The 12492-nt window shown below is 46.4% G+C and overlaps 1 protein-coding gene across 2 annotated transcripts in view; it reads left to right on the top strand.

The window, feature by feature from the left end:
• LOC109898122 (N(G),N(G)-dimethylarginine dimethylaminohydrolase 1) overlaps positions 1-12492 on the top strand; it is a 121176-nt gene that overhangs the window by 68684 nt on the left and 40000 nt on the right. For both annotated transcript variants that reach the window (XM_031833626.1, XM_020492935.2), the window contains exon 2: positions 12270-12369. In XM_031833626.1, the coding sequence (XP_031689486.1) occupies positions 12270-12369 (100 nt within the window). The remainder of the gene's footprint in view (positions 1-12269; positions 12370-12492) is intronic.

Raw genomic sequence — 12492 nt, 5'->3', positions numbered from 1 at the left:
AGCATTTTAAATGTGCAACCAGATGGGAAAACTTTTGAGACCACGTTTATTCCACATACAGAGACACGGACAATGCTCTCCCTCGCACTACATTTGGCAAATCTGACCATAACTCTATCCTCCTGATAAAACCAGTAAAAGCTTACAAGAAAAAATTAAGGCAGTGAGCACTAGTGACTCCGTCTATAAAAAAAAGTGGTCTGATGAAGCAGATGCTAAACTACAGGACTGTTTTGTTAGCACAGACTGGAATATGTTACGGGATTCTTCCGATGGCATGGAGGAGTACATCACATCAGTCACTGGCTTTATCAATAAGTGCATCGAGGACATCGTCCCCACAGCGACATACCCCAACCAGAAGCCGTGGATTACAGGCAACATTCAGAGCTAAAGGGCAGAGCTGCCGCTTTCGAGGAGTGGGCCTAAACCGGAAGCTTATAAGAAATCCCTCTATGCCTTCTAAACCATCAAACAGGCAAAGCTTCAATACAAGATTGAGATCAAATCGTACCACACCAACTCCGACGCTCGTCGGATGTGGCAGGGCTTGCAAACTATTACAAAGCGAAGCACAACCGAGTGCTGCCCAGTGACACGAGCCTACCAGACGAGCTAAATAACTTCTATGCTCGTTTCGAGGCAAGTAACACTGAAACATCAGCTGGTCCTGATGACTGTGTGATCACGCTCTCCGCAGCTGATGTGAGGTCAACATTCACAAGGCCGCTGGGCCAGACAGAATACCAGGACGTGTTCTCCGAGGATGCACTGGCCAACTGACAAGTGTCTTCACTGACATTTTCAACCTCTCCATGTCTGAGTCTGTAATACCAACATGTTTCAAGCAGACCACCATAGTCCCTGTGCCCAAGAACACTAAGGTAACCTGCCTAAATGACTACCGAGCCGAGCCACTCACATCTGTAGCCATGAAGTGCTTTGAAAGGCTGATCATGGCTCACATCAACACCATTATCCCAGAAACCCTAGACCCACTCCAATTTGCATACCGCACCAACAGATCCACAAATTATGCAATCTCTATTGTACTCCACACTGCCCTTTCCCACTTGGACAAAAGGAACATCTATGTGAGAATGCTATTCATTGACTACAGCTCAGCATTCAACACCATAGTGCTCTCAAAACCCATCACTAAACTAAGGACTCTGGGACTAAACACCTCCCTCTGTAACTGGATCCTGGACTTCCTGAAGGGCCGCCCCCAGGTGGTAAGGGTAGTTAACAACACTTCCGCCAAGCTGATCCTCAACACGGAGGCCCCTCAGGGGTGTGTGCTCAGTCCCCTCCAGTACTCCCTGTTCACCCATGACTGCATGGCCAGGCACAACTCCAACACCATCATTAAGTTTGCTGATGACACAACAGTGGTAGGCCTGATCACTGACAATGATGAGGCAGCCTATAGGGAAGAGGTCCGAGAGCTGACCGTGTGGTGCAAGGACAACAACCTCTCCCTCAAAGTGATCAAGACAAAGGAGATAATTGTCGACTACAGGAAAAGGAAGACCGAGCACGCCCCCATTCTCATCGACGGGGCTGTAGTGGAGCAGGTTGAGAGCTTCAAGTTCCTTGGCGTCCACGTTCCATAAAGGCCACATTTGTGCAATATACGACTGATTGTTGTCCTATGGACAGAGTCTCCCACCTCAGCTGTAGATCTCTGCAGTTCATCCAGAGTGATCATGGGCCTCTTGGCTGCATCTCTGATCAGTCTTCTCCTTGTATGAGCTGAAAGTTTAGAGGGACGGCCAGGTCTTGGTAGATTTGCAGTGGTCTGATACTCCTTCCATTTCAATATTATCGCTTGCACAGTGCTCCTTGGGATGTTTAAAGCTTGGGAAATCTTTTTGTATCCAAATCCGGCTTTAAACGTCTTCACAACAGTATCTCGGACCTGCCTGGTGCGTTCCTTGTTCTTCATGATGCTCTCTGCGCTTTTAACGGACCTCTGAGACTATCACAGTGCAGGTGCATTTATACGGAGACTTGATTACACACAGGTGGATTGTATTTATCATCATTAGTCATTTAGGTCAACATTGGATCATTCAGAGATCCTCACTGAATTTCTGGAGAGTGTTTGCTGCACTGAAAGTAAAGGGGCTGAATAATTTTGAACGCCCAATTTTTCAGTTTTTGATTTGTTAAAAAAGTTTGAAATATCCAATAAATGTCGTTCCACTTCATGATTGTGTCCCACTTGTTGTTGATTCTTCACAAAAAAATTGTTTTATATCTTTATGTTTGAAGCCTGAAATGTGGCAAACGGTCGCAAAGTTCAAGGGGGCCGAATACTTTCGCAAGGCACTGTAGCGCGCTATTGTTATTTACCGCTGCTCCTTAATTGTTTGTTTTTCTTATCGCTTACTTCTTTTTTGTTGATATTTTCTTAAAACTGCATTGTTGGTTAAAGGCTTGGACCATCTCCTAAAGTTGATTCAGCTCTGGGATCGGGGTACCACAGCTTGCTCAGGAATGGCAGTAGGTAGGTGTGAGTGCATCTGTACGCACAATGAGGGGAAGACTTTTGGAGGATGGCCTGGTGTCAAGAAGGGCAACCAAGAAGCCAATTCTCTCCAGGAAAAATATCAGGGACAGACTGATATTCTGCAAAAGGTACAGGGATTGGACTGCTGAGGACTGGGGTAAAGTAATTTTCTCTGATGAGTCCCCTTTCTGATTGTTTGGGGCATCCGGAAAAAAGCTTGTCCGGAGAAGACAAGGTGAGCGCTACCATCAGTCCTGTGTCATGCCAACAGTAAAGCATCCTGAGACCATTCATGTGTGGGGTTGCTTCTCAGCCAAGGGAGTGGGCTCACTCACAATTTTGCCTAAGAACACACCCATGAATAAAGAATGGTACCAACACATTGTCCAACACAAGGTCTGGTGATGAACAATGCCTTTTCCAGCATGATGGAGCACCTTGTCATAATGCAAAAGTGAAAACTAAGTGGCTCGGGGAACAAAACATTGATATTTTGAGTCCATGGAAAGGAAACTCCCCAGACCTTAATCCCATTGAGAACTTGTGGTCAATCCTCAAGTGGCGTGTGGATAAACAAAAACCCACAAATTCTGACTAACTCCAAGCATTGATTATGCAAGAATGGGCTGCCATAAGTCAGGATGTGGCCCAGAAGTTAATTGACAGCATGCCAGGGCAGATTGCAGAGGTCTTGAAAAAGAAGGGTCAACACTGCAAATATTGACTCTTTGCATCAACTTCATGTAATTGTCAATAAAAGCCTTTGACACGTATGAAATGCTTGTAATTATACTTCCGTATTCCATAGTAACATCTGACACAAAATATCTAAAGACACTGAAGCAGCAAACTTTGTGAAAATTAAGATTTGTGTCATTCTCAACTTTTGGCCATGACTGTACACTGTACAGACATTTCTTCTGAATTACTCATTATTAGTATCCTCTGGAGACTAGTGGTTCCTCTGACCTCCATGGACAGGGTCCCTCTCTTAGAGGCCCAGAGCAGGCTAACCCTGCATGGGCTGACCTCACCCTGTCCAGCCTCCCTCTTCCGGGCATTGGAGGATTAGAATTGAGATGGGGATTCCTTTAGTGATAGCATTAGTATCATCACCTCCTCACTCATGACTCGTCTCTCTCTCTCTATCTCCTTTCTCTATCTCTCTGCCTATTTCACCGCAGTCTAAACTACCTATCTCGTTTCTTCTGTCTCATCTCTGATTCTCTCAAAGCGTCAAACCAGATTTTTTCCATTATCCCCTCTGGAAGAGTCATCTGGGGTCACGCTCTGGGAGACATTCAGGGAAAGTACTTGTTTGGAGCTCTATGATTCAGTGTGTGTGTGCGTACATGTGTGTGGTGAGTGTTCATGAGCTTCACTGAACAATTTCCCTCTGTTTCCTCTAACTCTCGTCCAGACAAACTCTGCCTAACAGTGTCTTTTAGTTAGTCTAGAAGTCCCTTGCCAAACATTTTACAATCTTGATAGAAGCTTGTGGAGTTGTAGACACACACAACATGCTATATCGGGGGAGGGGGGGTTGGGTTGGAGGGTGAGTGTTTGGGATGGTGGATCCAGTCAGGTCAGTGTTTTAGTAATTCACTGCTCCACTAAAGATGTGGGTGGTCCTGTATACCTGGCCAGGTAGGCCAAAGGTGGTCTGGGAATAGGTTTTTCCCTCTATATTAGCCAGAGAAAGGGAGAGTAAAGTCACTATTCAACAAGTGTGGGAGGTGAGTTAGTGGGGCCACCTCTCGTTAAGCGCCTACACATTCGGGCAACCTATCTTCGTCCAGGCTTTTTACTTTATAGATCAAAGGACCTTCAAAGGCAATCATGTTCAAATTTATGTTCCCCTTTTGAAGTTAACTTCTGGCCTACATTGTTGTCGTTAAACCCATCTGGTCACAGAATGTATCATTGTGTCAGTGCGATTTAACAGAGCCCTTGAAAGTGAATGCCAGCCATTTGTCTTCTCTCTAAGGGCCTGTTGTATGATGGCGTGACTGACCGGCTGGGGGTACAGAGCTGTGTGTGCGTGTGTGCATGCTCCCTCACTGATGAACGGAATGTTATTTCTGATCAGGCAGAGGCGGCCAGGCAAGGGTCCACTGTAATCCTCCTAGGGGGTGTGTTTATTGTTTCACCTCCTGTGTTGGGGTAGAGGGGTGTGTGTGTGTGTGGGGGGGGGGGGGGGCAGAGATATAGTCCCTGGTGGTCAGGGCAATACGTGGGGGGGATACAGAAGGGCAACCCATACCCCCCACTCATACACCCACCTTCAACAAACCCTGTTGCCCTGCAGTTCTACTTTCTATATTTGTGGAGCCATCGCAGTGTGAGGTTGTGTGTGTGAGAGACACACAGCTACTACAAAAACATACACACGTATCTTTCTGGCTCTGCTGCTGATATAAGGAGGGAGATTGGAGGTTGGAAGGAGAAGCTTTATTTTCCCTGAGACTGGAATGCTGGCCCTGGGCCGGCAATGCTGATACCTTTGTTTGTTGTAGTAGAGCTCTGTGTGTGTGTGTGTGTGTGTGTGTGTGTGTGTGTGTGTGTGTGTGTGTATGGGGGGGGGGGGGGGGGGGTCTTGAATGAATTGAGGTGTCTTGAAAGAATTCTCTCTTATTCCACTCATTCCCATTCTCGTCTTTATGTATTTTTCTTGTTTTTCCATGTCCTCTAATCTTTCTCCCTTCCTGATAGCATGCTGCCTAGAGCTCTGAAGATCATCTAGGTTTCCCCCCTGGCTTGTAGCTAGGCTACATAACAGAGTAGTGTCGGGAGTGAGTTTGTGTGCTGATTACAGTGCTAGATCTATACAGCTCTAAAGTTCACATCCTATGAGGCTCCCCTTGTATACTGAAGCACACTAAGAATAAGATGCTGTTTTAAAAGATGCCATTCCACAGTTGCTGTGCCGAAGTTTCTTGAAACTCATCTTTCTAATGGATAGTGATAGTGCTTTTTACTAGAAGTATTTCTTAGTTTGTTAGAAAGAGTCAATTCTGACTCGTTCCCAGTGTGGAAGGGAAGTTGACTCTTCCCGGAAAGGGAAGGGGTGTGAGTGAAGCACTTTGACAGAAAAAACACAGAAATGGAACATCCTTATTGTGATGCCTTTAACAAAGCCAGTCTTCAACATGCCACGTGTATCTAATGACAGTGACAGAGAAACAGCCTTTGAATGCCCGAGGTAGATGCCTGAGATGGTATGATTGGTGCCTTGATAAAGCTGGAAACAAACTCTCCGTTTGGTATAATAGGTATAGGTATAATGGTTCCCCCTCTTGCCTAACACCCCAGCGGGTTGGAGGGTTTGGTCCATGGTAACACCAAGGGACTGGACTGAAATGTACCCCCAGCAGGGTGAAGGAGGCTACCTGGGGGCTCACTCTGGCTCGCTAGGGTAACAGGGTGGAGGAACATAGATAAAGAGAGCCCTACCTTGACAAGTCCCCTAAATGCTCTCTCTCCTCTCTCTCGCTCCCCTTTTTGTATCTCCCTGTAACTCTAACTCTGAGTGTTTTCTATGTGAGTTTCCTTTTGCACAACAATCCACACTCAGACCATAATATGCCCCCCACCATGCTACACCCTGCTCTGCCATCTCAGCTCCTAAATATGTCAGCCTCACAGGCTGTTTGGGGCATTTTTCTGCTCCAGCTCCGAATATCCTGGGAGTCCAAATGAAGTCGTTCTGGCAGCGGTTGGATCTAGTCTCCCTCCTAAAAGGCACCGAGTTCCCTATATAATGCATTACTTTTGACCAGAGCCTTGGGCTCTGAAAATGGGATGCTATTTGGGACAAAACCTTAGTCTGGCAGTGGTTGGATATAGGTCTCTGGCTCTAGCTAGCTTCCTCTCCTTTCCTCTGCTGCTGAGACAGGCGGCCACATCTCCCGTGGTTGTTGTTCTGCTCAGCTGTGAGGTTCTTGATGATCTACTGTGGCTGCTTTACTTTGACCTACTGATCAAACGTTTATGTAATCCCTAAGCAGATAGTTGTGTGTTATGCAAAATAAAAGAGCGAGAGCGAGAGAGAGAGAGAGAGAGAGAGCGAGAGAGAGAGAGAGAGAGAGCGAGAAAGATGGCTTGGTTACCTCAGGCCGCAGGTTTTTTCCAACGTATTGCCTTGGGATTTGTTTGGATACCGCCTGCCTGGCCTGGACAAGGCATTGAGAGTTTATTTTCATTAGACTGTTGCATAAATAGCATACTTTTTGTCACATTCCTGCTGTGAACTGGGTTATAGCACTGCCACAACCTGTTAACAGAGGAATGGTGAAAAAACAACTCAGTTTTGCAACAACAAAGATAATTGACACAGTACTATGTGTGCATGTGGCGTGTGTGTTTGCAAGCATGTGCGCATGCATTTAGGTTGTGTGAGAGAAAGTGAGAAAAAGAGCATCATCTCTCTCAAGGCAGCAGTCAGTCAGTGCCTGCATGCTCAGCGCTTTTCCTTGGCTTCCCGATTACCTGCAACTTCCATTTTACTGAACTATTCATAAAATACTATTCCTGTTTAGTCATGTTAGGGGACGGTCCAGAGGAGCAGTGTATGTAATGGAGAATTAGTATTTTATAGTATTTTATTAGGATCCCCATAAGCTGTTGCTAAAGCAGCAGCTACTCTTCCTGGGGTCTGCACAAAACAAAACATGACAAAATACAGAACATTAGACAAGAACAGCTCAAGGACTGAACTATATTCATTTAAAATAAGACTAATATAAAACCTGTGTGTGCGTGTATGTGCACGTGTGAGTGGCAGGTTATGAATCTTTCCCTAGAGGTAGCTCCAGCTGGTCACTAGCTGGCACAGGCACAAAGTCATAAAACCCTAACCCTAACCCATGATTTGAAACCTAACCTTAACCACACTGCTTACCCTAACTGAAGAAAAGGACTAGGGCTAGGACAGGCTTAGCTAGGCTCAGGACGGCCACCATGGTGCATCGGTCAGAATGTGAATCATTACACAGTTGAACACAGTAACGAACAGAGCACATAGGGGGAGGGCGTGGACGGAGGTTAGGAGTCGGGGCATATAAAGCCTGTGGGTAGGATGTGTTGAGGCTTGTAAAGCCTTGGAGATAGGATATGGGTAACAAGGATGTGCAAGGAGGAAGGTGAAGCTCAACATCCCTCTGATGTTTCTAGACAGTTGGACGGCTTGGGTTTGTTTTGCCAGCCAGAAGGCATGGGGTTGGCATGCCAATTGCCACAGGATAGGGACCTGTAGGGCGTGGCATGTTGGTTACTGGAGAGGAAAGGCCAGGAGGTGGCACGCTGACCACTGGAAAGGAAAGGCCCTGGGTTGGAGTTGGACTGGTGGCTCCCTGGATCCGAGCTGGAGGAAGAGGCTTGGTATGATGTCTGGTGTGCTGGCCACAGGAGGGGAGCTTGGAGGGGCTGGCACACTGGCCACAAGAGGGGGGTTTGGAAGAACTATCGACGGAGGCTGGATTAGATAGGAGCTTGATGGCGGTGATGTCCGCTGTACCCGCTGCTCCTGCGTTCTCTTGTAGATTACTTTAAATGTCTCTTAGTATGCCTAGGAGGAGCTGGTACTGGAAGGGGGTGAAGATTTCTTTGTGCTTCTGGGTTCGGTGTGTGCGTTTTGAAGGCTTTTGTTCCAAGGCAGCAGTCTTATCCGGCTCGAAGGACCATGAAGAAAAGGACTAGGGCGGAACAGTAAGCTAGGTTCCAGACTGTTTCTGCCACAACGGTGCATCAGTCATAACGTGAATCAGGATGTGGTGGTCTGGAAGAGAGATACAAAAATGAAACATTAGGAAAACAAAGAAATTAACATAAAGGTGCAGACATGTCAAGGTAGTGCCAAGTGACTATGGGTATAAATAGACTTAACATATAACATCTATAAATTAAGGAGACTGCCAACACATAACTAGAACAAAGGGCCCATAGCATTTAGCATCATTAGAAAACAGAGGGCATGGCTATACAAATGAATAATAGGGCAAGTACTATATATTATTTAGGACTTACATTCTCCAAACAGTATAATAACAAAGGGCACTTACTTTATCATATAATGCAGGAGGAATGCTAGGGCTACCCAGTGGCATCACCAAAATAATATCCTAGTGTGTAGGAAGGAGCATGCTGCATCAATAAGGAACTGAAAGGGGTGAAAAGGGCAGAGGAGAGATGATTTGGGAGTGTAAACAGGTGTGGAGGAAAGGGGTGTTGCCCAAGGTAATTGGAGACAGTTAGAAGACTGTAGGGGGTGGCATGACCCTCCACAACACTAGCCTTAAATTAAGACCAAAAAGCAAATTTTGTTTTCATGAATTGTTACGATATAGCCAATTTGGACTTTGCAGCTGGTCCATCTAGCGGAAATCGCTCAGTTCTGCCTACAGGGCAAGATTCATGACTATAAACGTCCACCTGCGTGCGAGTGTGTTACCCTCTAGGCCAAGTATGCAAATCCCAAGGTAACCACTCGGTGAGAATCACTGACCATAGCAAACCTCTCAGTCTTTTAAGGCTCCAAGTTACTCCTATCATCACAGAACAAAGACAGTCCAGTCATCTCTCTAGTCCTTCCATGACGTCAAAGATGTACTAAATACCTGGAAAGATCTGATAACGTTATCCCGCTGGATGTTTTGTATACCTAATGAAGTTCAGTGTGTTTATTGAAATTCCTTCTCTGGGGTGCATAGCTTTGTCATTAGCCTTTTCCATTCTGATTGGCATTCCCATTCCATTCTTTAACTTTTCCTTCTCTGCATTAGTCTTATATGTTCATCCTCATCTATGCTATGGGATGTCCAGCCGAAGCTCCAACGATCATTGATGCCGCATGAACTTGACTTTTCCAACTCAATTGCCCAATGGCCATGGAATAAAAATTAAGCTATTTATTTCTGTATTCATGCTCCAACTATTAGTAGCCTAGTCCCAGATCTGTTTGTGCTATCTTGCTTGACAGTGACCATAGGAGTTGGAAAGACAGCATAAACAGATCTGGGACCAGGGTACCTAGGACAGAACAGTCAAAACTCTGTTGTGAATTTTAAAAGGCCTAGCTCTCAGCGTGTAGCCCTGGGTAGGGCGGGCGGTTTAGCAGCGGAGTGGGTATCAGTTGGAGAGTGGAGCTGGCACCCTCTTTACATAACAGCCAGGGTGGCCACTCAGTCTGTTCGACTAGGCTATCTAGATGTAGGCTTGGGCGGTATCCAGATTTTCACACCGTTTCTGTACCATATTGGGATATGCATTATTACTGGAAGTACACACGAGGGCCGCTATTTCTCAAAAGAAGTATTATTACAATAATTGACTCACTAAAGTGCAAGGACAAATACCAGAACGTGCACCCATGAAGGGCCCCAGGACCGAGTTTGGGAAACCATGTACTAGCCTATATTTCCCCCTCCACCGCATGTATCTGCACACCCTCTGAGCTTTGTTTGACTTTAGGGAACACCTCCACCAGTCAACCACCCACACACCTCTAGTCTGTATCTGTCATGCACTGAACACCCCCAATTGTATTTTCCAGTCTGGGCTAATTTACTCATCCATGCAATGTAAATATCTAATCCGGAACTGTTTTGGGGGTCCAGGTGGTAAGAACGAGACGGACGGGCCCCAGAACTGTTCCCCACTCTATTTCTCACACACACACACACACACACACACACACACACACCAGCGCCTGTCTGTATTCAGGGGTCGGTGCGTTTGACTCCCGGGCCCCTGAGGGCCCCAGTTGGCGTCCCTGGGTCAGATCACCTCCTGTGAGGTCACGTCAGAGGAAATGCCTGAGGGGTGAAGTCAAGGGGGTTAGGGTTAGTCTGTGTGTGTGTGCGTATCTGCGTGGTGCGTGCGTTTGTACTCCCGCCCGTTAGTTGGTGGGTTGTTGAAGATTCCTGGAGGCTGCAGCTGTGATGGCACAGGCAGAGTCTCCAGTCCTGTCACAGTGTGCCACATCGGGAGGCAGAGGGGAAGGAGAGGGGCAACCGCAGTGGTGGAGGCTGGGCGGCTGTGGGGGAATGGTGGAGTAGCCCTGGGAGAAGGGAAGAGTAGTGAGAAGTAGAGAGAAATGGAGATGAAACTGAATAAAGGGGAAATCTTGACTTATTTGATTTGATTCCTTACGTAATATGAGGCCAAAGACAAGTGGAAAGTAGATCTGAAATCTATTGTGGATCATTCAAAACAACTTGTGTACCCTTAGGGCAATTACTATGCATCTTAATTGGAGTGCTGAAGGTGTTGCACTGATAACCTTCTGAAGGAAAACATGTCTGTTCTAATTTCAATAGATATTTGGTCCAATTAAAACGGCTATTTTCCATGCTGTTTATTAGATAGACATTCAGTCGTAACTTCATAGTATCTACTTATGACCACTAATGAACTAGAGTACGGCATACCTATAGGTGAAAAGGAGACAATGTTCTTGGGAGCTGAAGAAAGAAGAGGGAGGAGAGAGAGAAGAAAAGGGAAAATGTGGATGAGGTGGAGGAGGAGATGCCTTTGGTGCTCTGTGAGATGCTGCAAAAGTGGTTGAGTTTGTGTGGAATGAGGTTGAGCCATAGCAGATGAGGAACCAGCCGGTACAGCCTGGTCTGTGTGATGATTGTTTACACAGGTGCTGTTGTGTCTGAGAGCCAGAGCCACAAGATCATCCAAAATCACACTTAGAGTCCCTCTACAAAACAAACCCTCGCAGCCTTCCAAAAAAAACACTAAAAAACATAGAACTTAAAGGGTAAAGGGTCTCATGTTCTACTATGTTTCATTGAGGATCCAAGGGAGGTCTTGGATTTGTGTGTGGATGTGTGTAATGCATAGCAAGTGTATGTATGCGTGTGTGGGAGAGTGAGAAAGAGTAAGTGTTTGTGTTATCTGTGTTGTGCTGTGCCGTGGCCCGCATGGCAGTCTCTACCTGGATGACTTCATGGCTTGGCCCGGGTGTCTGGTGTGAGGAGAAGCAGAAGCCTTCGATTAGCGAACAGCTAGGCTGAGGTCATGGTGAGATAGGGGCCTGTGGAAACACTGATGTTACACTAACATCACATTGGCCCCAGGCCCCGCGGCAGTCACAGCTCCCTGGGGACCCCCAAAACCCGGGACAATCAAAACCAGAATAGGCGGACCTCAGACCAGGCTACCCTGACCAAATCCAGTCCACCACCAAACAGCTGGTCCTCTTCTATGGAGACACACACACAGGGGCAGCTGACCCAGAGAACGGGCCAGGAACTTTGACTTGGATGGATCGTTTTTTAATCCGCCAACCTTTTTTAGGTTCGTGTTGGTCTCTTCCTACCCCATTTCCACCACCGTGGCCATATAAAAAGTTTTACATACATCCTCTGTTATGACATAACCTTGTGGCTCGCAGAGATGATGTCATGATGATCTCTTGGACAGACTGGTTTGGTTTACGTGATTCGTACTCTACTCCGGAACCTGGCTGATGTTGGATCATGTGCCTTTTCGCTCGTGTTATGTAGCAATATGATGACTTGATCATAATACCTTTCTCTGGACGCTGTTTATTAGGCTGTCCCAGGTATTCATTTCCATATATCATTGAGAGCTCTCCTATTGGTGTGTCATGTGTGTGTACTATATCTCATTGCAATAAACGTCTTTCCAATGAATGCTTTGTGTGTGCATCTGTCCATGACTGCACGCGCCTAGATATGCACTTGTGTATGTGCCTTAACCCTGTCTGTCTATGTGTGTTTTCTAGACGGAGGCCATGCGGCGAGCTCTGAAGGAGCTGGACCTAAACATCGTTGAGATGTCAGATGAGAACGCCACTCTGGACGGAGGAGACGTCCTCTTTACAGGTACACAACGTTCCACTAATCGCACACCATTAAAACCATGGGCATCACCATCCTCTTAGTTATCACTATGGAAACGGATACAGTATACAGTTATTCAGCAAAGCTAAACATGTATGACCACTT

This window comes from Oncorhynchus kisutch, linkage group LG10 (assembly GCF_002021735.2).
Source record: "Oncorhynchus kisutch isolate 150728-3 linkage group LG10, Okis_V2, whole genome shotgun sequence".
In the NCBI taxonomy this organism is placed as follows: domain Eukaryota; kingdom Metazoa; phylum Chordata; class Actinopteri; order Salmoniformes; family Salmonidae; genus Oncorhynchus; species Oncorhynchus kisutch.
Note: the sequence above shows the minus strand (reverse complement) of the source record. Positions and strands in the feature narration are given on the sequence as shown.